Source organism: Dermochelys coriacea, chromosome 2 (assembly GCF_009764565.3).
Source record: "Dermochelys coriacea isolate rDerCor1 chromosome 2, rDerCor1.pri.v4, whole genome shotgun sequence".
Classification (NCBI taxonomy): domain Eukaryota; kingdom Metazoa; phylum Chordata; order Testudines; family Dermochelyidae; genus Dermochelys; species Dermochelys coriacea.
Genome location: NC_050069.1, coordinates 1369619 through 1397078, shown reverse-complemented (window position 1 = coordinate 1397078; position 27460 = coordinate 1369619). Strand labels below are relative to the sequence as shown.

The 27460-nt window shown below is 63.6% G+C and overlaps 1 protein-coding gene across 4 annotated transcripts in view; it reads left to right on the top strand.

Moving 5' to 3' along the window:
* PLEC (plectin) overlaps positions 1 to 27460 on the top strand; it is a 166566-nt gene that overhangs the window by 1096 nt on the left and 138010 nt on the right. For 2 of the 4 annotated variants that reach the window (XM_043507195.1, XM_043507194.1), the window contains exons 2-3: positions 7902 to 7942; positions 8943 to 9068. In XM_043507195.1, the coding sequence (XP_043363130.1) occupies positions 7902 to 7942; positions 8943 to 9068 (167 nt within the window). Of the gene's footprint in view, positions 1 to 6576; positions 6693 to 7042; positions 7190 to 7901; positions 7943 to 8942; positions 9069 to 27460 lie in introns of those variants that run through there. The other 2 variants (XM_043507196.1, XM_038391702.2) reach the window with 2 other exon arrangements.

Here is a 27460-nt window from a genome sequence, read left to right as displayed (position 1 = left end):
CACCCGGCCCTGTCACCCTGACTCCGGCCTGGCCCTCGTCACCCCCAGCTCGGCCCTGTCACCCTGACTCTGGCCTGGCCCTCGTCACCCCCACCCGGCCCTGTCACCCTGACTCCGGCCTGGCCCTCGTCACCCCCACCCGGCCCTGTCACCCTGACTCCGGCCTGGCCCTCGTCACCCCCAGCTCGGCCCTGTCACCCTGACTCCGGCCTGGCCCTCGTCACCCCCACCCGGCCCTGTCACCCTGACTCCGGCCTGGCCCTCGTCACCCCCAGCTCGGCCCTGTCACCCTGACTCCGGCCTGGCCCTCGTCACCCCCACCCGGCCCTGTCACCCTGACTCCGGCCTGGCCCTCGTCACCCCCACCCGGCCCTGTCACCCTGACTCTGGCCTGGCCCTCGTCACCCCCAGCTCGGCCCTGTCACCCTGACTCCGGCCTGGCCCTCGTCACCCCCACCCGGCCCTGTCACCCTGACTCCGGCCTGGCCCTCGTCACCCCCACCCGGCCCGGTCACCCTGACTCCGGCCTGGCCCTCGTCACCCCCAGCTCGGCCCTGTCACCCTGACTCCGGCCTGGCCCTCGTCACCCCCACCCGGCCCTGTCACCCTGACTCCGGCCTGGCCCTCGTCACCCCCACCCGGCCCTGTCACCCTGACTCCGGCCTGGCCCTCGTCACCCCCAGCTCGGCCCTGTCACCCTGACTCCGGCCTGGCCCTCGTCACCCCCACCCGGCCCTGTCACCCTGACTCCGGCCTGGCCCTCGTCACCCCCAGCTCGGCCCTGTCACCCTGACTCCGGCCTGGCCCTCGTCACCCCCACCCGGCCCTGTCACCCTGACTCCGGCCTGGCCCTCGTCACCCCCAGCTCGGCCCTGTCACCCTGACTCCGGCCTGGCCCTCGTCACCCCCACCCGGCCCTGTCACCCTGACTCCGGCCTGGCCCTCGTCACCCCCACCCGGCCCTGTCACCCTGACTCCGGCCTGGCCCTCGTCACTCCCAGCTCGGCCCTGTCACCCTGACTCCGGCCTGGCCCTCGTCACCCCCACCCGGCCCTGTCACCCTGACTCCGGCCTGGCCCTCGTCACCCCCACCCGGCCCTGTCACCCTGACTCCGGCCTGGCCCTCGTCACCCCCACCCGGCCCTGTCACCCTGACTCCGGCCTGGCCCTCGTCACCCCCACCCGGCCCTGTCACCCTGACTCCGGCCTGGCCCTCGTCACCCCCAGCACGGCCCTGTCACCCTGACTCCGGCCTGGCCCTCGTCACCCCCCCCCGGCCCTGTCAACCTGACTCCGGCCTGGCCCACGTCACCCCCAGCTCGGCCCTGTCACCCTGACTCCGGCCTGGCCCTCGTCACCCCCACCCGGCCCTGTCACCCTGACTCCGGCCTGGCCCTCGTCACCCCCACCCGGCCCTGTCACCCTGACTCCGGCCTGGCCCTCGTCACCCCCAGCTCGGCCCTGTCACCCTGACTCCGGCCTGGCCCTCGTCACCCCCACCCGGCCCTGTCACCCTGACTCTGGCCTGGCCCTCGTCACCCCCACCCGGCCCTGTCACCCTGACTCTGGCCTGGCCCTCGTCACCCCCAGCTCGGCCCTGTCACCCTGACTCCGGCCTGGCCCTCGTCACCCCCACCCGGCCCTGTCACCCTGACTCCGGCCTGGCCCTCGTCACCCCCAGCTCGGCCCTGTCACCCTGACTCCGGCCTGGCCCTCGTCACCCCCACCCGGCCCTGTCACCCTGACTCCGGCCTGGCCCTCGTCACCCCCAGCTCGGCCCTGTCACCCTGACTCCGGCCTGGCCCTCGTCACGCCCACCCGGCCCTGTCACCCTGACTCCGGCCTGGCCCTCGTCACCCCCACCCGGCCCTGTCACCCTGACTCTGGCCTGGCCCTCGTCACCCCCAGCTCGGCCCTGTCACCCTGACTCCGGCCTGGCCCTCGTCACCCCCACCCGGCCCTGTCACCCTGACTCCGGCCTGGCCCTCGTCACCCCCAGCTCGGCCCTGTCACCCTGACTCCGGCCTGGCCCTCGTCACCCCCACCCGGCCCTGTCACCCTGACTCCGGCCTGGCCCTCGTCACCCCCACCCGGCCCTGTCACCCTGACTCCGGCCTGGCCCTCGTCACCCCCAGCTCGGCCCTGTCACCCTGACTCCGGCCTGGCCCTCGTCACCCCCACCCGGCCCTGTCACCCTGACTCTGGCCTGGCCCTCGTCACCCCCACCCGGCCCTGTCACCCTGACTCCGGCCTGGCCCTCGTCACCCCCAGCTCGGCCCTGTCACCCTGACTCCGGCCTGGCCCTCGTCACCCCCACCCGGCCCTGTCACCCTGACTCCGGCCTGGCCCTCGTCACCCCCAGCTCGGCCCTGTCACCCTGACTCCGGCCTGGCCCTCGTCACCCCCACCCGGCCCTGTCACCCTGACTCCGGCCTGGCCCTCGTCACCCCCCACCCGGCCCTGTCACCCTGACTCTGGCCTGGCCCTCGTCACTCCCACCCGGCCCTGTCACCCTGACTCTGGCCTGGCCCTCGTCACCCCCAGCTCGGCCCTGTCACCCTGACTCCGGCCTGGCCCTCGTCACGCCCACCCGGCCCTGTCACCCTGACTCCGGCCTGGCCCTCGTCACCCCCACCCGGCCCTGTCACCCTGACTCTGGCCTGGCCCTCGTCACCCCCAGCTCGGCCCTGTCACCCTGACTCCGGCCTGGCCCTCGTCACCCCCACCCGGCCCTGTCACCCTGACTCTGGCCTGGCCCTCGTCACCCCCACCCGGCCCTGTCACCCTGACTCTGGCCTGGCCCTCGTCACCCTCAGCTCGGCCCTGTCACCCTGACTCCGGCCTGGCCCTCGTCACCCCCACCCGGCCCTGTCACCCTGACTCTGGCCTGGCCCTCGTCACCCCCAGCTCGGCCCTGTCACCCTGACTCCGGCCTGGCCCTCGTCACCCCCACCTGGCCCTGTCACCCTGACTCTGGCCTGGCCCTTGTCACCCCCAGCTCGGCCCTGTCACCCTGACTCCAGCCTGGTCCTCGTCATCCCCGACCCGGCCCTGTCACCCTGACTCCGGCCTGGCCCTCGTCACCCCCACCCGGCCCTGTCACCCTGACTCTGGCCTGGCCCTCGTCACCCCCACCCGGCCCTGTCACCCTGACTCTGGCCTGGCCCTTGTCACCCCCAGCTCGGCCCTGTCACCCTGACTCCAGTCTGGTCCTCGTCATCCCCGACCCGGCCCTGTCACCCTGACTCTGGCCTGGCCCTCGTCACCCCCAGCCCGGCCCTGTCACCCTGACTCCGGCCTGGCCCTCGTCACCCCCACCCAGCCCTGTCTCCATGACTCTGGCCCAGCCCTTGTCAGTCACCCCCAGCCCAGCTCGGCCCTTGTCACCCCTGACCTGGTTCTCGTCACCCCCGGCCCGGCCCTCATCACCCACAGCCTTCATGACTCCCAGCCCAGCCCTGTCACCCCAACCCTCGTCACCCTCCGACCCGGCCCTGTCACCCTGACTCCGGCCTGGCCTTCATTAGTCACCCGCAGCCCGGCCCGGCCCTCGTCACCCCGACCCGGCCTTTGTCACTCCTTAGCCCTCATCACCAACTCCAGCCTGGCCCACCCCTTGTCACCCCCAGCTCGGCCCGGTTCTCCTCACTCCCAGCCCAGCCTGGCCCAGCCCTGTCACCCCAATCCTCGTCATCTCCAACCCGGCCCTGTCACCTGGACTCCAGCCTGGCCCTCGTCAACCCCAGCCCTCATCACCCTGACCCCAGCCCTGCCCTTGTCACCCGCCAGCCCTGTCACCCCAATACTTGTCACTCTTGACCCGGCCCTGTCACCCTGACCCCCGCTCGGCTGTTATCACCCCCAGCCCTTGTCACCTCCAGCCCAGCCCAGCCCTCCCCTCATCAACCCTGGCCCTCATCACCCCCACCAGCCCAGCCCGTCACCCTGAACCAGGCCCTTGTCACCCCCAGCCCATCCTTGGCCCATCCCCCCAGTCCTTGTCAGCCCCTGCTCCCCCAGGCCTGAAAATACCAGTAGCTGCCATGGCAGCCACTTGTTAATGTTTGTGCTGTGGCAGTGCCCAGCACCCCATCTGGATCGGGCCTTGCCACGCCGGGCATCACAGGTGCACACAGACCCTCCCCAGAGCTCACAGCTGGCGTCAGATACCGCGTAAGAAGAGAGTGTGACAAGGGCTGGGGGAGGTGGGTGGCCGTGGGTGGGACACCGGAGACACAGGGGAAGGGCAGGTTTGAGGGCAGCACCGCCTGTTATTATGGGGGGTGGGGAATCCCTGCTCGGGACCGGCGGTTCCAGTGGGGAACCACTGGGATCGGTTCTTGGCTGCCCCGCTCCCGCAGAACGGGGGTTAAAAGCAGCCCTGGAGAGGGCTGCGGCCGGGAAAAGGAGTGAAAGCAGCTGCGGGCGTAGCTGACCACAGGTGTGGCCGGCCCAGTCAGGCCACAGCTGGCCCCATAGAGGGGCTGTGAGCCGGGAGCTGTAGGCGTCTCTCTCCAACCTTGGAGGGGGAAGAACCTGGCTGCCTGGGAGTACAGGGTACCTGGGGCAGAGCAGGGCAGGGCAAGAGGAGCTGGGGAGCTCCAGCCTGGCAACCCCCCAGGCTGAGGCCTTGGTGAAGGCCAAAGCAGGCACTGGGGTTGGGAGGGGCAGCCCGGGGTTAGGCTGAGGCAGCTGGTCCAACCCCCTTGCCAGTGCTCAGTGGCCATCACAGATTGCAGTTTGCCCCAGCGAGCGGGGGCTAGATGAAGACTGGTAGTAGCCACTGAGGCAAGGTGGGCATAGAGAGTTGGGGAGACCCAGAGTGGGGTACTGCGGTGGGCAGAACCCCAGGGTAAGGGGCACCGGGGTCTGGGAGGGACAGGGGGCCTGAGCCAGGCGAGACACCAACCGGCAGAGGGAGCTCTGTATGCTGGAAAAGAGCTAATTCCCAGACAACCAGCAGGAGGCGCCGCACCAGTGGGATCTGCTACGGCCCTACCCTATTTAACATCTGTATCAATGACCTTGAAGAAACCATAAAATCAGCACTGATAAAGTCTGCAGCTAACACAAAGGTTGGGGGAGCGGTGGGGAGGACGAGTCACTGATCTCACTTTCGGCGGCTTGGTAAGCTGGGTGCAAGCAAACAGGACGTGTTTGAACAGGGCTAACTGTAAATGTAGCCACCTAGGACCAGAGCCTGCAGGCCATGCTTACAGCCAGAGGGCTCTATCCTGGGACTCCGACAAAGGTTTGGGGCTTGTGGTGGATAATCAGTGGAACGTGAGCTCCCGGTGCGATGCTGTGGCCAAAAGGACTAAGGGGACAGGGGAATCTCGAGGAGGAGCAGAGAGGTTATTGTACCGCTGTATGTGGCCCTGGTGTGAGTGCTGCTGGGATCCTCGGTCCAGTTCTGGTATCTATGACTCAGGAAGGATGTTGATAAATTGAGGAGGGTTCAGAGAAGAGCCACGAGGGTGATTACAGCGTTAGAAAACCTGCCATACAGTGAGACACTCCGGGAGCTCCGTCTCTTTAGCTTAACAAGGAGCCGGTCAAGGGGCGTTGGGATCCCAGTCTGTAAGTACCTGCACCAGGAACAGAGATTTGCTAATGGGCTCTTCAGGCTAGCAGAGGAAGGTGTAACCGGATCCAATGGCTAGAAGCAGAAGCTAGACCAATGCAGACAGGAAAGGGGCTTACGTCTAACCAGGTGGGTAACCAACCATGGGAACAGTGTCCCAAGGGCCAGGCTGGATTCGCCAGCACTGGTAATTTTAGAGTCAAGACGGGAGGTTTTTCTGCTCTGGTTCCACCACAGCATGCGGGGATTGAAGCAGGGCTGGAGTAGTCAGTTCACTCATTTGCAAAAAATATTGCCTGGGGAGTGGCAGGAAGTCTGGCAGTGGTGCAAGGGTTTCCCTTGTTTGGGGGGGGAGGGGGGAAAGGCAAGAAGCTGTTCTGGGTTACCTTTGCTTTTCTAGCCTGGCCCCAGGGCTCTGCCCCACCCTCTCCAGCTGCAAGCAGAACCTGGGGACCTGGCCTGGGCTCTCTCGGTGCCAAGTTTATGACCTCTTAGCACAGCGCCTGGGGCGATCAGAACGCCCCACCCCCAAGTAAGAGGGACAAGTCTGCCCCATCCCATCCCCCCTCTGTCTCATCCTTGCCTTAGTGTCCTTACAGCCCTGGGCTCTGGGGCAGACGCAACCCCCTTTGCACACACCCCCGTCCACCTGAAGGGCAGGTGCTTGTCTTCTGTCATCCACCAGCCAGAATGGCAGCTTTCAACACAGCCAGCTCCAGCACCGGGCCTGGGCACTGACCCAGCGCCAGCTCCGAGGAGAGTTCCTCCCACATGGCCCCGAGCCATACACTGAGCCAGCCTTTTGCACAGCACAGGTGCCATGGTTGTGGGCTGCAACATGCCCAGCTGAGATCACACCTGGGAACTGGCACCTCAGACCAGGCCAGCTTCCCACTGCAGAGCCCTTGCTGTGATGTGCGGAGCGGACGTCTCGTGACATGGGCACTGCTGCAGGCCAGAACTGCCGGATAGCGGGCGGGGCGCTGGGAGGACGCTCAGGGCTGTGGCTGACTTACCCAGAGCTGCCTGGCTGTTCACTGATCCCAGCTGGGGAAAGCAGCGGCTCCAAGCAGACCTCCTTCCTCCGGCACTGCTTGCTGTGGGACGGGTGTGTATGGTGCTGGGTGTGGGGTGAGGAAAGCCTGGGTGGCAGTGCACCCGGTTAGCGCAGGCATGGTTCCCTGTTTACCCAAGCAGACGCTGCATCAGCCTTCCCCGCTCAACTCCCTGCCTGCCCCCGCTGCTGCCCAGAGCCCTGCCAGGCTGGTGCTCCTCTCTGGCCGGGAGCACTGGGGGGCGGCTCTGGAACTGCTACCCCCTCTCAGCATGGGAGCAGCTAGGCTGGGCGGGGGCGGGGGGCGGCTCACTCTGCCAGGGTGTCTGCTCCCAGACGTTAGTGTCTGTGGCCGTTTATCTGTGTGCACAGGGGGCCCTGGCTTCCTTCCAGGAGCTCCCAGCACGCCCTGCGGCTCCAAGCCCGGAGCAACACAGCAGCCCAGGGCAGCCAGACACAGCATCAGGCCAGTCAGAGCTCGGACCAGTACGGGAGATGGGGCCGCGCTCCAAGCCCAGGGTGCAGTGTGAATCCAGAGTTGCTGCGGGGGGGTGAGTCCGGATCCACCCCGTGTCCCTAAGAGCAGAACCTGCTCACTGGGGCAGGGGTAAGAGATGCCATGGCCGGCGCCGCTCAGTGCCTGTGTCCACAGGGCGACAAGCACTCGTGTGGGCACTGGTTGGGCAAGCGCAAATGCTCATGTGGGCACATTCTGGCACACAGAAAGAGTCACGTGGGCACACTGGCGCACACAAATACATGTGCTGGTGCACACAGACACTCACATGGGCACACGCTGGCATGCATATTCGCATGGGCATGCACTGGCACAAACACAATCAGACCGGCGCTCGCAGTGGGATGCTGCTGCAAACAAAGCCCTTGCAGAGGCATGCAGTGCCCGGGTAGGGAGGGGAGAGAGTCTCTGGATCCGGCACTGGGGAGACCCTGCCTGTCAAACAGGGGACCCAGAGTCCGGCGCAGACAGTCAGCGCAAGGAAGGGGAGTGTTGGCTCCTGGGGAGTCTGATGGGGAGCGGTGTGGTGTGTGGGGCAGTGCAGGGTGTGGTGTGGTGTGTGGGGCAGTGTGCTGCGTAGGCGGTGCAGTATATGAGGTGCTGTGGTGTGTGGGGCAGAGCGGTGTGGTGTGGGGCAGTGAGCCATGTAGGACAGTGTGGTACCATCTCAGGCACTCTAACGTTTGGATCTGTCCCCCATGTGTCCATCTGTCCGTCCCCTGAGACTGTGTTTGCTTTTTTTCCAGGCAAACAGTCGGGAGGTGGGAGATCTCAGGCCGGCTCGGAGGTAAGAGTCGTGTCCCACCCCCGGCCCCTCGGTCCTGGGGGGCCATTCTCCCGCATCGATCGATAACGTACCCACCCGTGTCCCGGACACGCCGTCCCCGCCTCTCCCACCCCCATCTGGCCACACGGTCACTGCCGCACTCGCTCGGTCCCTCCTCGCTCCCTATGCCATCCCTTGTCCCCAGCTCAGCTCAGCTGCTGTGTCCCTGGCCCCCTGGACAGCAGCTGTGGGGAGCCCCCCCTTCGACTGTCTGCAAAGCACCGCGTCTCAGGCCTGCCTGCAGATCCTCCCAGAGCCGGTGCCCTGCCACGAGCAGGTCTGCGCCATCCCGGAGCAGAGCCACGTGTGCTGGGATCTTTGTCCCGGCTCTCGAGGGGCCCATTCACAGGCCAGTGGGGCAGAGCCGGGCGGTGAAAGGCGCCTATTGTCTGGGCTGCTAATGAGGGAAGTCACTTCAGCACCGCGCCAGCGGCTGGCCCAGCACAAAGCCCTTCGCTGGGGGAGAGTGAGTGGCTGGGCACAGCCTCCCTCGCAGCCACGGCACACGGCCACCCGCTCCCAGCAGGGCGCACCAACTGGGGGGCGCTCCCGGCTTCCCCAGCCCGGCCTCTCCCAGCAGGGGCGCTGTGGGGAGCAGGGCACATCACCGGCTGGGGTATGGGGGCGAGCCCCTGGCTACCCCAGCCCTGGCCAGTTCCAGCAGGGGGTGCTTTGGGGAGTGGGGCAGAGCACTGGCTGTGGGATGGGGGGGAGCGCCCAGTGACTTCAGCCCCAGCAGGGGGCGCTGTGAGGAGCGGGGCACGTCACTGGCTGGGGGAGAGCTCCCGGCCTCTTCCAGCAGGGGGCGCTGCAGAGAACATGGTGGTGCCGTGTGCCGGGGGAGCCTGCCGGCCCCGGGGTCATGGCCGCAGGGCGGGCTGGGGCTGGGCTAGGGTGCCCGGGGCATCCTGGCTGGGACTGACGAGGCCCCCTTGCCTTGTTTCTGATCTGTCGCCTGCAGAAGAGAAAGAAGAAGGGTGCGAAGCAGAACCCTGCTCTCAGCCGGCTGGAGCAGCCCCAGAGAGCACGGGGACCGCTGCACAAGGAGGCCAGGAGGGCCAGCACACGCCTGGTAGCCCAGCGACAGGTAGGAGCCCCAGTGGGATGCCATGGAGCATGGGGGCTGGGACCCCCATGATGGGGCTTGGAGAGGGCACCCTGGCACCCAGGGCAGGGTCCCACGCCCCTCAGGTAGTGGCATGCATTTCCCAGGTCCCCACCTCCTGCTCCAACCCTCCTGGGCTGCAGATGCTCCAAGGCATGGAGGGTCCAAGCCCCCCATCCCCAGGCTCATGGACGTGCCAGTGTGGGGTCAGCCCAGCGTGGGGCTCTGGCCGGCTCCTCGCTGACCAGGGAGCTGGCGCGTGCCGTTCCAGCACTGCTGCACCCCACGGCAACACGGACGCTGATAATCACTGAGTTACGGCTGCCGAAGGTCAGTCAGGGTCAGGAGCTGAAACCTCCAAGGGGCAGCCAGGAGCTGAGCTGCGGTGAAGTGGGTATAAACGCACAGCCAGAGAGGAGACTGCCGGGGGCGCTCTCCTCCCTCTCAGCACTGCCCCCAGTGCAGCGCTATGGGGCCAGTGCTGCAGGGAGCAGGCTGGGGGCTCAGCAGGGGGCATTCTCCCCTCACAGCCAGTGGGACCCTCGAGAGCGTGGGTGGCCAGGGGCCCTCCCCACACGTGGCTCTCCATGCATCCAGGACCCCTCTCTCACACCATGCCAATCCCCTTCCCCCGTGCCGGGTTCCCCAGCTGGCACGATTCCCCCTTTGTGGGAGGGGTGAATGGCCCAGCCGGCCGGAGCTGTGGTGTGGTTCGGGGGACGGTGGGTCTGTGGGGATTGGTGCAGCCTGTGGCAATGGGCAGCCTAGACCCTGCAGCCCGAGGAGGGCGCACGGGGAGGCAGGGTTGTGGGATGGACTTGACAGCCAGGAATGGGTGCAGGTATTTGAAAGTCCCGGGCCTGCCCCCCATGTCTCTCATGGCTGGGGCTGGAGCTGCCAAAGGGCACTGTGGCCAGGCAGGAGATGGGAGATGCCCCAGGCTCCCTGCTCTCCGGGTTCCAGTGGTAATAGCTTCAATGGCACAAGGGCTCTGGGTGCGCCACATCCGGTGCCTGGGGCGGCTGGGCGGGGGCTGCTCATGGGGAGAGTGTCCCCGTCTCCGGTTCTGCTCCATTTCGCCAGCAGAGGCCCGGGCTGTGCATTGTGACTGGCTCTGTCTCCGCGTGCCCTTGTTCCTGCCGAGGGGCGATGGAATGGCCAGTTCCAGCCCGCTCACCACTGGCTCGGCAGCTGGGACCCGTGCCGCAGGCAGGGTTTGCTGGGGAGCCCGTGGGCAGCAGGGTGCCGGGTGGGGCTGCTCTGACTGCGTCTCTGTAACGTGCCTCTGTTCTAGCTTCTCCCCAGTGTCCCTCGGGCTCCTGTTTGGCTGGTCCCCGCCCCGTGGGAGGGTGCTGCAGAGCCCTTCACTGCGGCCTCCTGTCTGTCTGGGGAGCGTCTCCGCCTTGGGGTGACTGCCCCGTGACGCAGGGCCTGGAGCAGCAGAAGGCCTGGCCTGCGCAGAGTTTGCACTGGGAGAATTGGTCAGTGGTACAGTCCTAGCAGCAAGCCCTGCTGTGGGCGCAGGCACATCGGTCTAATGGCATCTTGTCTCAATACAGCTTGTTCCCTTGCCTACAGGGAGAGCTACCCAGGATAACACCAGTGTCCGCATGTAGTTGCAGCCACACTAGGGGCTGTGCTACTGTAACACACCCTCCTTTGAGAGGCGGGGTGTGGGGGGGGTGTCCCGGAGCCCCCAGGCGATGCTCTGGACCTGCTTCCCATGAAGGCAGTCAGGACTCTGGGGAAGTCTCCTCTCTGGGAGCAGCCTGTCTGCAGGACACACAGCTCACCCGGCTCCCCCCTTCCTGGGTCTGACCTCGGAGCATTCGGCATCCTCTGCCCTCCGTGCGCTTCCCACAGCGAGTCCACCCAGGTGGGGTCCTGGGGAAGCCAGAGGGTCCTGCCCCCCAACTCCGCAGTCAGACGTGACTCTCAGCCAGCCAGTAAAACAGAAGGTTTATTAGACAACAGGAACATGGTCTAACAGAGCTTGTAGGTGCAGAGAACAGGACCCCTCAGCTGGGTCCATTTTGGGGGACAGTGAGCTAGACAACCACGTCTGCACTTCACTCCATGTCCCCAGCCAGCCCCAAACTGACTCTCCCTCCAGCCCCCCCTCCTCTGGGCTTTGTCCCTTTCCCGGGCCAGGAGGGCACCGGATTCCTTTGTTCTCCAACCCTTTAGCTCTCACCTTGCAGGGGGGAAGGGCCCAGGGCATCAGATGCCAAGAAACAGGGTGTTGGCCATTCTCTGTGTCCAGATCCCTGCCCACATCTGCCCTCTAGGGCTCTGCAATGATCATATACCCTTATCTCACCACCTAGATACTTAAGAACTGCATAGGGGAAACTGAGGCACCCCCCCAATATTCAGAGGAAACATTAAGAACAGTCCCACTTCCTCACAGGAGGCGTTTCCTCTTACTCTGGGGTGTGAGAGACAAGGTCTTCTCAGACCTGGGAGAGGTGGCGAGTGTCCCAGCTAAAGACGAGGGGACACACAGTGCAGCCCAAGCAGTGACGGTGCGTTGTCAGGGCCTGTTCTGGGTGCAGGGGCCTGTCAACACCCCTGTAGCCATAGGACACATGGGGGTTGGCGGGTTACAGATTGCTGTGGTGAGCCATAAAGCCAGCGTGGTGTGCTGGTGTCCTTTTAGGATGTGGGCTGAGAGATCAGCTGTGGAATGATTGCTGTGGAAAAGTGCTCGCCTGTGGGTGCCAGTATTTTTGTCTTTTCTCATTGTCAAGCGTGCATTCTCGCGAGTGCAGGGATTGTCTGGGACACCCACATAGTCGCTATGGGGCACTTAGTGCTCTGGATGAGGTGCCCAACCCCTGCCTTGTCTCTGCTATCCTGGGACCAGCATGGCTACAGCAATGCTGCATGTACTACTTAGTCAGAGCAGCACCACTTCCTCGTGCAGACGAGGCCCGAGAGCTCCTGCAGGGCTTCCTGGCCTGGCACAGCCTGTCCCGAAGTGTCACCAACCACAAGTCTCTCCAGATCCACCTCCCTGCCGGGGGGGTTCTCTGGGATCCCCACTCCTGCGCCCACTGTCTGCAGTCCCCATCTCTGGTCCTCCCCGCCTGCACACAGCAATCCGAGCAGGGGCCATGCCAGCCTGCCCCTTGTGCTCGTGCCTCAGGGTTCCTGGGCGTGGGCCAGACTCACAATGGCATTGCTAGGCAGTGGGAGCTTCCTGGCCAGGGTATCTGGGGGCCAGGTCAGCCTCGGTCTCTCCCGCCACCACCAGCATTGCGCTTCCCCCTTGGGTCAGGCCAGGCCATGGGTCCCCTGCCCTTTGGGTACATGCCAGGGCCTGCTGCACATTAGGGAGTGGCTGTTTTCTCAGAGCTCTTGGGATGGCTGGTGCTTCTGCTCTCAGCCCTGCCCAGCCCCCTCGCCCTTCAGGCCCCATTGCCCAGCTGGGCATTTGGATGGTGTCCTGCTCAGGCCATGGCTGTGGGTTGAGTTGGTCCTCAGTGGGTCCCTCTCCAGAGGTGCTGGTTGCTCACTGCCCTGTGGGGTTGTGCCCGCGCTGCGACTTCCTTCCTGCCTCAGTCAGCCCAGCACTAGGCATGAGGTGGAGCCACCCAGATGCGGCTCGAGGGCACTGGGCCTTGCCTGGGGCTCGGTGCAGATGTGACAGGCTGCCTGGCCTGCACCGCGGCCTCTTGGACATGGACCTGCTGGCAGGGTCTCGGAGGAGTGCGGTGGGTGGGGGGCTGCTTGTCTGTCTGGCAATGGCCTCCCTCCAAGGGCTCGTTGTCTTCCTCGCCGTTCTCTGGGCGCCCCAGCAGCCCGAGCCACACGCTGGTTCCTAGCTCAGGCTGAGGTTGGAAGCTCCTGCGGGCGGGGTCCATGTCTTTGTGCTGGGCTTGTTCAGCACCGGGGCACTGGTCTCTGGGAGCTGCCCCAGCCTCTGCCATAACAATGCCTGGTTCCCTGAGCCGCGGAGCTGCGGTTATGCGTCTCTGCTCCTGGGCAAGCAGCTCTCTGTCTCCCAGCCGGGCCTGTGGCTGTGCTCTGGCAGCTCCTCGTGGGCGGCTCTGGCAGCCCGTTCTGAGTAGGGTTGGGAATCCAGCTGTGGCATTGTAGCTGTGGATGGCTGTGGCAGTGCCCAGCATCTCTGTGAAGCCAGACCCTTGGTGTGAGGTGGGCAGATTTTCGCAGTTGCACAATTTGAACTCCCACCTCAGCTGCGCAGAGAGAGGCTCCCTGCAGCCATTTGTGCAGGGGAGGGTGATTGTGAGGCCGTGGGAGGGTGTTACAGTGGAGGTGTGTGCAGGTGTCATGGTTTCACAGATCCGGTGCTCATATCTGGCTCTGGAACAGCCCCTGGGAGGACCCCTTCAGTAAGTTAGCCTTCTTAGGGTCTCACTCTGTGTGCAAAGTGGGAAAGTTCTTTATGCTTTTCTGAATACTGTGTGGGTGCCCCAGTTTCCCCTATGCAGTTCTTAAGTATCTAGGTGGGGGGATAAGGGGGTGTGATTGTTGCAGAGCCCGAGAGGGCCAGTGTGATGGTGTCTGCACAGAGAATGGCCCCTGCAAATGTGCTGACTGAAGGTGTTGGAGAACAAAGAAATCAGGCGGCCTCCTGGCCCGGGAAAGAGACAAAGGAGAGGAGGGGCTGGAGAGTTTCAGTGGGGGAGCTGGCTGGGGAAAGAGAGGGAGGCCCAGACCCCTGGCCCCAAGATGGACCTGACTTAGGGGTCCTGTTTCCTGTACCTACAAGCTCTGTTTAGACCGTGCTCTTGTCGTCTAATAAACCTTCTGTTTTACTGGCTGGCTGAGAGTCACGTCTGACTGCAGAGTTGGGGTGCGGGACCCTCTGTGTTCCCCAGGAGCCCACCTGGGCAGACTCGCTGTGGGAAGCACACGGAGGGGCAGAGGATGCTGGATGCTCTGAGGTCAGACCCAGGAAGGGGGGAGCCGGGTGAGCTGTGTGTCCTGCAGACAGGCTGCTCCCAGAGGGGAGACTTCCCCAGAGTCCTGACTGGCTTCGTAGGGAGCAGGTCCAGAGCATTGCCAGGGGACTCTGTGACACTCTGTCACTGGGGTCAGCCCCTCGGCTTCACCGCCTGCAGGGACCAACCCTCAGAGCCTTCAGTCCCCCTGGGTCACGCCGTGAGCTCCCTATAGGGAGTCCACCTGGATTGGACCCTGCAGTGAGACCCCAAAGGGAGCAATGCACCCCCAGCTTAGTCTGCCGTGACTTTCGACCAGCGGGGTAGCGGAAGGATTTGTTAACTGTCTGGAGCACAGCGTAGGAAGACCCTGGGTTAGTAGAGAGAGCGGAAAAGTGGCAGCCAAGTCCAACTGGATCAGACTAGAGCCCAGAATCCTCTCGCAGGCTTGTCCCTGCTTTCAGCAGACACCCCTCAACTAACCAAGCTCCTCTTCTCAGTCCTGGGGTCCACTTCCCAGGCAAACATGGTCACCTGACCATCCACCTCAGCTCTTTGTTCTCCATCTGGTCGGTTTCCAGCAGCAGGGGATTGGCAGGCCACAGTCATTTGTTGCTAGACAACTAGATGTCAGGGGCATTGTCTTCTGGGTTCTCCATGGGCATGGAGCCCAGGCAGCTAGGCACCAATCCCATCTGGATCTCTGCCAATAGTAAACATCCTTTGCCCACCACCTGGTGAAATATGTAGCATATAGGGGAAATTGAGGCACGTGATTCTCATCCAAAGTACCATGAGAAATTCTCACTTTGTCACAGCGGGGGTTGCTGTCACAGGGGAGGGTGATTGTGAGGCAGTGGAGGTGTGTGCGGGGGTTGCCTTGTGTGCGGTGGAGGGTGATTGTGGGGCAGTGTGAGGTGGTTGCAGTGGAGGTGTGTGCGGGTGTTGCCGTGTGTGCAGGGGAGTTGGGCCTGGAGTCAGCAGGTCATTTTCTGGAGCATGGGCGTGCATGGAGCAGCTGTCTCTGGGGTTGCTTGGGGTGGGGGGTTCCCCTCTCGTTGAGCTGGGGGCACTAAGCGTTTGCGCCCTGAAGCACTGGGCTTGGGGGGCTGGGATGTGCCCACAGCCAGAGAGCCAGGCTGGGAACTGGGGCAGGTCTTGAGGCTGGGGCCAGAAGGGCAGGGAGGGCCAGAAAGCAGCAAGGATCCTGCTCGTGGGCCCATCGCCAATATTTGCATCCCCATCTCTGGCTGTGGGACAGGGCCCCCTGGTGATGGGCTTTGTGGGTCTCTCCTTGCCCCACCTGCTGCCTGTGATGTTCCCTTGGTATTATCTGGACCGGTGACCTGCTAGGTCACTCTAATCCTCAACTCTGAGAACCAGCCTTACCCTGCTTTGCTTTGAGAACCTCAACTCCCGGGCTGTTCACACACAGCCTCGGGCATGTAAGCTGCTCCCAGCATGTGTGAGCACTTTTGGCCAGCTGCAGCTTGGATTGTGCAACCAAACGACACTAGCCAATATCTCCGGTCCCAGACACAACCCTAGGAACCTCTGTCTCGCAGTGTCCAGTTATGCCCAATGGATGCTGCAAGCGTCTATGAGTTCATCAATTTAACAAAGAAATTGATATGTACTAGGCTTGTTGTCCCAAGGGGAGTCTCTGACAGATTTCAAACCAAACGCCCTGCTTCAGGTAGAATAAACAAACAAATTTATTAACTATAAAGATAGATTTTAAGTGATAAGTCAAAGCACAAATCAACTTTGGTCAAATGAAATAAAAGCAAAACGCATTCTAAGCTGATCGTAACACTTTCAAAGCCCTTACAAACTCCGATGCCTCTCACCCCAGGCTGGCTGGTTGCTCTTCAGCCAGGCTCTCCCCTTTGATCAGCACTTCAGTCACTTGGTGGTGGCTATAGATGGAAGAGGAAGAGCATGGAAAACGTCTCTCCCTTTTATCTTTGCCCCCCTCCCTCTTCAGAGTTATGTGAGCATTACCTCATCGCAGTCCCAAACTGACCAAGGGAACGGGGGGGGGGGAAGCTCACTGGAGAGTCCAACAGATCCTTTGTTGCTGCCTAGGCCAGTGTCCTTTGTTCCTATGGGGCTGGGCTGGGTTTGTCCCATACATGCCCTGATGAGCTGTGAACTGCTCCTCTGCTCCTGGACAGCTTTTCCTGGGCTTGTTTTAAGTCATGAGGACACATTTTCAGCCTCATAACTATATACATGAAATTATAACCTATAACATCACTATAACAACAATGCTCAGGGCATCATGAGCCTTCCGAAGACACCCAACTTGACAATCTTTGCATTGGATACCATGCAATCGTATTATAAGGATGAACATGGGGGCGCAGGGTGTTCCCCCAAGATACAGAGTGTCACACTGCCTATTACCATCGTGGTGGTGGGGGAGGAGGCGGGGAGCGCTCCAGGCAGAGTGACCTGGATAGGGAGCGGATCTTGCCCCCACAGTTGTAATGAAGGAGAATAGATGTGTGTGTGCGCTCGTGCACATGCGTGTGATGTGGGAGCTGCCTCTCCCTGAGATGTGATGAGAGGGGGGCTGCAGTGTGTGCATAAATGAGGGGTGCAGTTTCTGGGTGTGTGCAGTGTGTGGGGAGGGGGTGTGATGGGGTGCAGTGTGTGTGCAGGGAGTGTAGTGTGTGTGTGTAATTGAGGGGTGCAGAATGTGGGTGGGGGCACAGTAACAGGGTGAAGTGTGTGCAATGTGAGATGGGGTGGGGGTGCAGTGGGTGGGGTGCAATGTCAGGTGCTGGTGCAGTATGTGAGATGGGGTGCAATGTCTCTGGGGTGTAATGTGTGTGTGAGGTGCAGTGTGTGAGAGGGGGTGCAGTGTGCGGGTGCAGTATCAGGATGGAGGGGTGCGTTGTGAGATGGGGTGGAGTGTGTGTATACGTCATGGTTCAGCTATAGACACAACGAGACTCGCAGGGATGGCATCTCCTAGGAGGCAGTGGGAAGCCCTGCTCCGTGCCCCACCCCGCCAAGCCATGCTGCCCTCTCGGCTACAAACCCGCCTCCTCTCGCTCTGGTCCCTGGCCTGGCTCCAGTGACTGGCGGGTGAGACCATCCCATGCCCAAAGAGCTTGGTGCCCTGAGCCTGAGGTACGGGGAGGCTGGTGGACCCTGCCCCATGCAGGCCTGGGAAGGAGCCTGCACCCCGCCTGCCCTCCCACGGTGGCACCATTAGGGGCCCTTGGCTACAGTAGGACGTAGGCACTTCCCTGGGGCTGGGCTGGGAGCCCAGCGAGGCCCAGCCAGGGGAAGGGGGCCTGCCTCGGGAGCTGGGGAAGAGGAGGGGAGGGGGGCTGTGTGCCCCAGGATGGCCGGGAGGAGGGCAGAGGATAGGAAGGAGCATGTTTCCCACTTCCAGCCCCAGCTGTGCTGCGGGAGGGGGCAGTGCAGGGGCTGGTCCTGCCTCTGCTCACACCCCTCCTGCCTTTGCAGCCATCAGCTGTGGAGCCGCTGGGCCCAGTCGCAGGAGGCACCTGCAGTGCAGCCCACTGCCACTAGGGGCCGCTCTGACCCGTCCAGGCTGGCAGCGGACTGCACGGACACAGGACAGGCGGGCGAGGGTGGCAGCTAGGGATGGGGCTTTTGCAAGCGGGTGCCGAGAGGGGTCATATGGGGGGGCATGGCAGGAGGTTGCACTAGGGGGATCCAGGCAGGGGTCGTGCGGGGACATGAGCAGAGGCTTGCACTGGGGGGCATCTGGGCAGGGGTCGTGTGGGGACATGTGCGAGGTTGTGTGAGGACATGGGCAGGGGTTTTGCTGGCGGCTATGGGCAAGGGTCGTGCTGGGGACATGGGCAGGGGTCGTGCGGGGACATGGGCAGGGGTCACGCAGGGGGCTATGGGCAGGGGTTGTGCTGGGGACACGGGCAGGGGTCACGTGGGGAGCTATGGGCAGGGGTCGTGCTGGGGACACGGGCAGGGGTCGTGCGGGGACATGGGCAGGGGTCACGCAGGGAGCTATGGGCAGGGGTCATGCTGGGGACACGGGCAGGGGTTGTGCGGGGACATGGGCAGGGGTCACGTGGGGGGCTATGGGCAGGGGTTGTGCTGGGGACACGGGCAGGGGTCACGTGGGGGGCTATGGGCAGGGGTCATGCTGGAGACACGGACAGGAGTCGTGCAGGGACATGGGCAGGGGTCACGCGGGGGGCTATGGGCAGGGGTTGTGCTGGGGACACGGGCAGGGGTCATGTGGGGACATGGGCAGGGGTCACGAGGGGCTATGGGCAGGGGTCATGCTGGGGACACGGGCAGGAATCTCGCGGGGGCGGGCAGGGGTAATGCTGGGGACACGGACAGGGGTCACACGGGGTGCTATGGGCAGGGGTCACGCAGGGGCTATGGGCAAGGGTTGTGCTGGGGACATGGGCAGGGGTCGTGCGGGGACATGGGCAAGGGTCATGCGGGGGGCTATGGGCAGGGGTCACGCAGGGGGCTATGGGCAAGGGTTGTGCTGGGCACATGGGCAGGGGTTGTGCGGGGACATGGGCAGGGGTCACGTGGGGGGCTATGGGCAAGGGTTGTGCAGGGACATGGGCAGGGGTCACCTGGGGGGCTATGGGCAGGGGTTTTGCTGGGGATACGGGCAGGGGTCATGCGGGGGGCTATGGGAAGGGGTTGTGCTCGGGACACGGGCAGGGGTCACGCAGGGGGCTATGGGCAGGGGTTGTGCTGGGGATACGGGCAGGGGTCGTGTGGGGCTAGCACTGGGTGGGCGCTGGCAGGGGCTGAGTGACTTCAGTTTGTTGTTTAGGTAAAATCAGGTGCCTGAAGTGGGTCTCCTTGTCTCCGACTGCTGCAAAATGGGGATCAGCCCCCCGAGTTACCCAGTAACGCTGTGCCAGGGGGCCCCAGCAGCTGTCCCAGGGCTGCGTGGGGTCATGTCATGTGGATGCGGGGACCAGGGGGAAGGGTCTGGCGCTGGGGCTGCCCCGGGGTCTGGGCTAGAGCTGCAGGGTGAATCTGGAGTAACGGCTCTGAGTCAAGGGTTCTCACACGGACACGGAGGTAATGTGGTATTTGGCTCCTGCACTAATTCAGGGGGACTCAGCTGTGGCCGCGCTCCCCGGATCAGCACGAGGCCCCGAGGGCTGTGAGGGCAGCAGCACAGCGGCTTGGGGGCGGTAGGGGAGGTGTCAGGTCAGTGGGCTGTTAGATCACCCGTCTGGCCTCCTGCCTCATGCCCGCCAGTGCCCCGGACGCCTGAGTCCAGCCCCCACGGTGCTGGGCCCCAGGCGAGTTAGCTCCAGTCTGAGCTTGTCTAGCTTGGCGTCCCACCTAGGCTCTTGCTCTGCCCGAGGAAAGCGCCGTCCGCTGGCAGAAGGCTCCTCTCCAGGAGGGTGGCTGTAGACTGGGCTGGTCTCCTCCTGTCTCCTGATGAGCTCTGCAGACGCCTTCTTTGCCCTCTCACTCCCAGGCGGGTTTTCCTGCCCTCGAATCGCCCCTCCTAGCTCTTCTCTGAACCCCACCCAGTTTGTCAACATCCCTGTTGAAGTGGCAACATCTGGAACTGGGCTCCCCTGGGCCGTGCACCGCGTGCGTACAGCCTCCCCCACGAGCTGGCTACTGAGGCCTGCAGACAGTATTGACCGGTGCAAACCCCAGTGAAACCAGAGCTGGGCCATGGGGACGCTTGGCTGAGACTCGCCTGGGGAAACACAGCTGAGGGCAGCTGGCCTAGCACTTCAGGTGGGGAAGACTCAGCATCCTAGGCTGCCCGGCGCTGGCCACTGCATGCCTGGGGAGCAGCTAACGGGCAGCAGGAGTGGCTGAGAGTGCCGGGGAGAGGGCCAGCCCTGATCATAGAATCATAGAATCATAGAATATCAGGGTTGGAAGGGACCCCAGAAGGTCATCTAGTCCAACCCCCTGCTCAAAGCAGGACCAAGTCCCAGTTAAATCATCCCAGCCAGGGCTTTGTCAAGCCCTGATGCTGCGGCGATGGGCCATATAAGTGCATCTGAGTTTCTGTTGGCAGATTGTAGCCAAAGACCGGTGTGGTTTTGGAGGCTGCACTCTCAGCAGCCCCCTGCAATAGGGCAAAGCCCAGGAATGATTGTAGGGAGCAGCCCTGGGCCCTGTGGGTGTGTTCCCCCCACCCCCGGGTGCTTGCAGGGGCTGGGGTTCCCCCTAGCTGGGAGGCTGTTCCCTGGGGTGGCAGGATTCAGGGTGAGTCTCTCTTGGGGGCTTGGCACAGCCCCTCTCTCCTATCGGGACAGAGCATGGTGAGGTCTGGGCAGTCACGCTCCAGCTGCCCTAGTGGGGTTAGTGCCTACCTAGGCAGCCTTGGCCCAGCTCTCTGACCTGCGCAGGGTTAAGCTCGGGGAGCTGGGGGGGGGGGTCTCTGGGCATAGGGAAGGTTAAGTCCCAGGGTGGGGGGTGGGGTTCCAGAGGGATCTCTGCTCTCTCCGGGTAGGGCGCAGGGAGGGTTAATGCGGCTTGGCGCTCTCCTGTCTGTGCATGAGGCCGATAGACCCTGCTCTTCCATCTGGCTGGGGGCCAGCGTGGCTCTGGGCGGGGCGCGTGGGAGCCACCTGCCACCTCCTCCTGGGCAATCATGCATGGAGAGCTGGTGCTGGCAGAGTGTGGGGGAGATCCTGACATACCCCCCGCCCACTGCCTGACATATACCCACACAGTGACACCCCACCCACTGCCTGACACCCCCCCGCCTGACACTCCCCCACTACCTCACTACCCCCCACCCACTGCCAGACATATACCCACACAGTGACACCCCCCGACTGACACCCACTGCCTGACATCCCACCCACTGCCTGACACACACACTCTGCCTGACACTCCCCCACTGCCTGACATACCCCCCGGCCACTGCCTGACACTCCTGACACTCTCCCACTGCCTGACATATACCCACACAGTGACACCCCCACCTGACACACCCTGCCTGACACCCCCCGGGTACCTGACTACCCTCCGCCCACTGCCTGACACACACATACCTGCCTGACACTCCCCCACTGCCTGACATATGCCCACACAGTGACACCCCCCCGCCTGACACACACACATACCCTACTTGACACTCCTCCAGTGACATACCCCCTGTCCTCTGCCTGACACTCCCCCACTGCCTGACATACCCCCCGGCCACTGCCTGACACTCCTGACACTCCCCCACTGCCTGACATACCCCCCGGCCACTGCCTGACACTCCTGACACTCTCCCACTGCCTGACATATACCCACACAGTGACACCCCCACCTGACACACCCTGCCTGACACCCCCCGGGTACCTGACTACCCTCCGCCCACTGCCTGACACACACATACCTGCCTGACACTCCCCCACTGCCTGACATATGCCCACACAGTGACACCCCCCCGCCTGACACACACACATACCCTACTTGACACTCCTCCAGTGACATACCCCCTGTCCTCTGCCTGACACTCCCCCACTGCCTGACATACCCCCCGGCCACTGCCTGACACTCCTGACACTCCCCCACTGCCTGACATACCCCCCGGCCACTGCCTGACACTCCTGACACTCTCCCACTGCCTGACATATACCCACACAGTGACACCCCCACCTGACACACCCTGCCTGACACCCCCCGGGTACCTGACTACCCTCCGCCCACTGCCTGACACACACATACCTGCCTGACACTCCCCCACTGCCTGACATATGCCCACACAGTGACACCCCCCCGCCTGACACACACACATACCCTACTTGACACTCCTCCAGTGACATACCCCGTCCTCTGCCTGACACTCCCCCACTGCCTGACATACCCCCCGGCCACTGCCTGACACTCCTGACACTCTCCCACTGCCTGACATACCCCCCGGCCACTGCCTGACACTCCTGACACTCTCCCACTGCCTGACATATACCCACACAGTGACACCCCCACCTGACACACCCTGCCTGACACCCCCCGGGTACCTGACTACCCTCCGCCCACTGCCTGACACACACATACCTGCCTGACACTCCCCCACTGCCTGACATATGCCCACACAGTGACACCCCCCCGCCTGACACACACACATACCCTACTTGACACTCCTCCAGTGACATACCCCCTGTCCTCTGCCTGACACTCCCCCACTGCCTGACGTGCCCACACAGCGACTGACACAGCCATACACTGACACCCCGCCACTGCCTGAAATACACTCAGACGCTGCCCGACACCCCCCACCGACCGCCCCCGCCGCCCCCTGACATCCCCCAATGACTGACAGCCCCACCACACGCCGTCTGACCCGCCCCCCGACTGACACGCCCCTGCGCAGAGACACACAGGCTGGCGCGCACCCCCCGCGCTCTCAGACACACGCACAGCGACACCCGCGCCGCGCGGGCAGGCGGACCCTCTGCGCGCGCACTGGCAGCCGGACCCGCGCTGTGCGCGCGCACTGGCAGCCGGACCCGCGCTGTGCGCGCACCCGCACTGCAGGGCTGCAGCGCCGCCCCGCCCCGCCCCGCCCCGCCGCGGCCCCCATCCCAGCCCCATGCTCTGCCCGGGCGCGGCGCGGCGGACCCGGACCCGGACCCGGACCCGGACCCGGAGGCGGTGAGTGGGCGCGGGCTGCTCCGGGGTCGGGCCGCAGCCGCAGCCGCCGCCGCCGCCGCCGCCGCCAGGTCGCTCCGCCCCAGCTGAGCCGGGGCAGGTGCGGGGCGCCCCGACGCGGCGGTGATGGGCTCGGCCCCAGGCTGGCCGGGGGGCGCATGGCGGCAGGGCCGAGGGGGGGACCCCGGCACCTGCCGAGGACAGGCCCGGGCGCGCAGCCAGCGGGGCGCGCAGCCCCCGGAGCCCATCCCCCGGGTCCCTGGGCTGGGAGACGCGTGGCCCCGGGCCCGCTGCCCCCCCCCCGCCCGGCTGCTCGGGCCCGCCGCCCGCCTCTGATTGGCGCCCGAGCCCGTGTGCAAGGCGACGGACGGGGAGGTGGGAGTCTGCTCATCCCGCTGGGATGGCGATGCCCCCGCCCCCGCCCCCGAGCAGCCTGGCTGGGGGTCCGTGCAGAGGTGGGGCATGGCGCGGGGGACTTGGCAGGGATGTGGGAGGTCTGGGGGCTCCATGTGGGGTCGGGGGAGCCCGGGGAGCTTGGCGGGGACCTGGGGGCTCGGTGGGGGGGCCCGGGGCCTTGGTGCTGGGGGTCGGCGGGCGGGGGGAGTCATGGGGCTCTGTGTGGAGTCGGGGGTGCCGGTGGCCTGGGGGCTTGGTAGGGATGTAGGAGGCCCTGGGGCTTGGTGCCAGGGGGCGCTGGGTGGGGGCTGCCAGAGGCCTGGGGGCTTGGCAGGGATGCGGGAGTGCTGTGGGGTGAAGCCCAGGGCCACATGTGGCTGCCTGTAGCTGTGCTGTGGCGTTGCAGCGTCTGCTCCATGGGTGCTGGGGGACAGTGGGGCCTGGTGGATGCCTAGGTGTAAGGTGACATGAGTGAGGCAGCTAGGTAGCCATGACTAAGGGGCTCTCCCCACATCAGAGTCCGTGCCATGACCCCTGCTCCTTGGCTCCGGCCTGGGTTGACGCCGTGTTTCCGTGTGGGTCACCGGGACGTGGCTGTGAGCTGTGACCGCTGGGCACAGAGCCAGCATCCTGGCCTGGCGTCACAGATCAGGGCCTGCACTCGGGGATCCTGCACCTGCCTTCTCTATGCCAGGCAGCCTCTGCCCGAGGGCAGTGCTGCCTTGACAGGAGGGGCTGCAAGCCTCGGGGAGCCCTGCGGCCTCTGCACCAGAGACCCCCTGCCCCAGGGACAGTGTCCGTGCAGCAGGGAGGCGTGCGTGGATGTGTCAGGGCCCATCTGTGGGTGTTCCTGAGAGATGGAGCGCTTCGTGGCAGCAGCTGTGCTAATGTCGGAGAATGCCTGGCCGAGCTGTGAGCACTGCTGCAGGGCTCAGTGCGTGTGGGGGGCTGCGAGTGCGGGGCTCAGTACGTGAGAGTGTGTGCGTGGGGTTCAGTGTGTGGGGGGGGGGCTCAGTGCGTGTGGGGGGCTGCAGCTGTGTGCAGGTGGCCATGGGAGTTTGGCTGCAGTGGGGTTGTGTGGAGCCGTAAGGGGGTGGGTGTGTGTGTGTGTGTTTGGTTGGGTGCAGTGAGTGTTTGGGGCTGTAGGTGTGTGCGGGTGGCTGTGGGTGTTTGGGTGCAGTGGGCCTGTAGGTGAGTGTGGGTGTTTGGGTGCAGTGGGGCTGTAGATGTGGGTAGGTGGCTGTGGGTGTTTGGGTGAGGTGGGGCTATAGGAGTGTGTGTGCGGGTGGGTGTTTGGGTGCAGTGGGTGTTTGGGGCTGTAGGTGTGTGGCCGTGGATGTTTGGGTGCAGTGGGGCTCTAGGGGTGTGTATGTGTATGGAAGTTTGGGTGCAGTGGGGCTCTGTGGGGCTGTAGGGGTGTGTGTGCGTGTGTGTGTTTGGGTGCAGTGGGTGTTTGGGGCTGTAGGGGTGTGTGTGTGGCCGTGGATGTTTGGGTGCAGTGGGTCTGGAGGGGTGTTTGGGTGGCCGTGGGTGTTTGGGTGCAGTGGGACTGTGCGGGGCTGTAGGTGTATGCGGGTGGGTGTCACGGAGTGTGGGGGAGTCTGGGGCCTGCACCCCTCTCCCTGGGATTCACTGTGACTCTCAGCCAGTCAGTAAAATGGAAGGTTTATTGGACAATAGGAACACAGTCTAATACAGAGCTTGTGGGTACAACCAGGACCCCTCAGTCAAGTCCTTCTGGGGGGCAGGGAGCTTAGACCCCAGCCCTGGGGTTCCCTGCGTTCCACACCCAGCACAAAACTGAAACCAAAACCCCCCCAGCAGGCTCCCACCTGCAGCCTTTGTCCAGTTTCCCGGGCAGAGGTGTTACCTTCCCCCTCCCCCTCCCGGCTCAGGTGACAGGCTCTCAGGTCTCCCACCCCCAGTGAAACTCCCCTGCCACATCCCCAGGTCAACACTCCCCCTCCCTGCTGCATCACACCTCTTCCCCCCTTCGAGGCTGAACTGAGCGGGGTCACTCTGACCCGTGACCTGGGGAAGTTTGGGACCCCCTCTCCGGGACAACGCATCCGCTATCATGTTGGCACTTTCCTTCACGTGGACCAGGTCCATGTCCTAATCCTGCAGGAGCAGGCTCCACCTCAGGAGTTGGGTGTTGGCTCCTTTCATCTGGTGCAGCCAGGTCAGGGGAGAGTGGTCGGTGCACACGGGGAAGTGTCGCCCGAAGAAATATGGCTCTAGTTTCTTGAGGGTCCACGCCGTGGCCAGGCACTCCTTCTCGATGGCCGCGTAGTGTTGTTCCCGGGGTAGCAACTTTTTGCTCAGGTAGATGATGGGGTGTCTCTTCCCCTTTTCACCCTCCTGCATTAACACCGCCCCCAGTCCTGTGTCTGAGGCATCGGTGAACACCATGAAGAGCTTGTCAAAGTCTGGGTTTGCCAGAACTGGGCCACTGACCAGAGCCTCCTTCAGCGCCCGGAAAGCCTCCTGGCACTGCTCGGTCCAGACCATCTTGTCTGGCTTCCCCTTCTTGCACAGCTCGGTGATAGGGGCGGGTATGGCGCTAAAGTGGGGCAAAAATCTCTGATAGTACTCCGCTAGCCCAATAAAGGCCTGGACCTGCTTTTTGGTGTGGGGCGCGGGCCAGTCTTGATCACCTCCACCTTAGCTTGTTCCGTCTTTAGGCGGCCGCTCCCCACCCGATGGCCCAGGTAGGACGCTTCAGCCATCCCCACCTTGCACTTCTCAGCTTTTACAGTCAGCCCAGCCCCCTGGAGTCAGTCCAGCACTTGTCTAACCTGGGACACATGGTCCTCCAAGGTCTGGCTAAAGACACAGATGTCATCGATATTCGCCACGGCAAAACTCTCCATGCCCCTCAGTAGCTGATCCACCAGGCGCTGGAAGGTGGCCGGTGCTCCCTTGAGGCCGAAAGGCAGGGTCAAGCCCCAGAGGGGTGATAAAGGCCAATTTCAGCCGGGCATCTGCATCCAGCGGCACTTGCCAGTAGCCCTTTGTAAGGTCCATGGTGGTGAGGTATTGAGCTCCCCCCAGATTATCTAGGAGCTCGTCAGGCCTGGGCATGGGGTAGGCATCAGATACAGTGATGGCATTGAGCTTCCAATAGTCCACACAGAACCGGATCGACCTGTCCTTTTTGGGGACCAGCGCCACCGGCGAGGCTCAAGGGCTGGCAGATGGCTGGATCACCCCCAAAGCCAGCATGTCCCTGACCTCTCTTTCCAGGTCCTGAGCAGTTTTCCCTGTGACTCGGGAGGGGGAGCATCTTACCGGCGGGTGCAATCCTGTCTGTACCCAGTGGACAGTCAGATTAGTGCGTCCAGGCTGGTTGGAAAACAGCTGTCGGTACGGATGCAGCACCCCCCCGATCTCAGCTTGCTGGGCAGGGGTTAGCTGATCCGAGAGGGGAATTGTTTCCAGGGGGGAACCAGCTCTGGTCCCAGGGAATAGATCTACTAAAGGGTCATCTCCCTGCTCCTCCCAATGTCCACACACGGCCAACACCACATTCCCCCTGGCATAATATGGCTTCATCATATTCACATGGTACACCCGGCGGTGGTGGGCCCGGTTCGACAGCTCCACCACATCGTTTACCTCATTTAGCTGCTTGACAACCTTGAAAGGGCCCTCCCAGGTGGCCTGTAGTTCGTTTTTTCTCACAGGGATGAGAACCATCACCGGATCTCCGGTGGCGTAGGCGCGGGCCCACACCGTGCGGTCATACCAGACTTTCTGCTTCTTCTTGGCTCTGGCCAGATTCTTCCTGGCCAGGCCCGTGAGCTCAGCAAGTCTCTCTCGCAAGAACAGGACATACTCCACCACTGACTCTCCTTGGGAGTGGCCTTCCCCTCCCATTCGTCTCTCATCAGGTCCAGGGGGCTCCTCACCCTCCTTCCATATAACAGTGCGAAAGATGAAAATCCAGTAGACTCCTGGGGTACCTCCCTGTATGTGAACAGCAGGTGAGGTAAGTACTTGTCCCAGTCCTGCAGGTGCTGGTTCATAAAAGTTTTCAGCATCATCTTTAGCGTCCCATTGAACGTCTCTACCAGCCCATTGGACTGGGGGTGATACGCTGAGGCCCAGTTGGGCCGGACCCCACATTTCTCCCACAAGCACTGGAGCAGGGCCGACATGAAGTTGGATCCTTGGTCTGTCAAGACTTCCTTGGGGAACCCCACTCGGCTGAAAATGGTCAGCAGCGCATCTGCCACGGTGTCTGCTTCAATGGAAGCTCAGGGCTCTGCCTCGGGGTAGCGGCTGGTGAAATCTACCACCACCAGAATGGTAGTGATCAATGGCTCCATGTCTAGTTGGCAGCCGGTGTCAAGTGGAGTGCCCCAGGGGTCGGTCCTGGGGCCCGTTTTGTTCAATATCTTCATAAATGATCTGGAGGATGGTGTGGATTGCACTCTCAGCAAATTTGCGGATGATACTAAACTG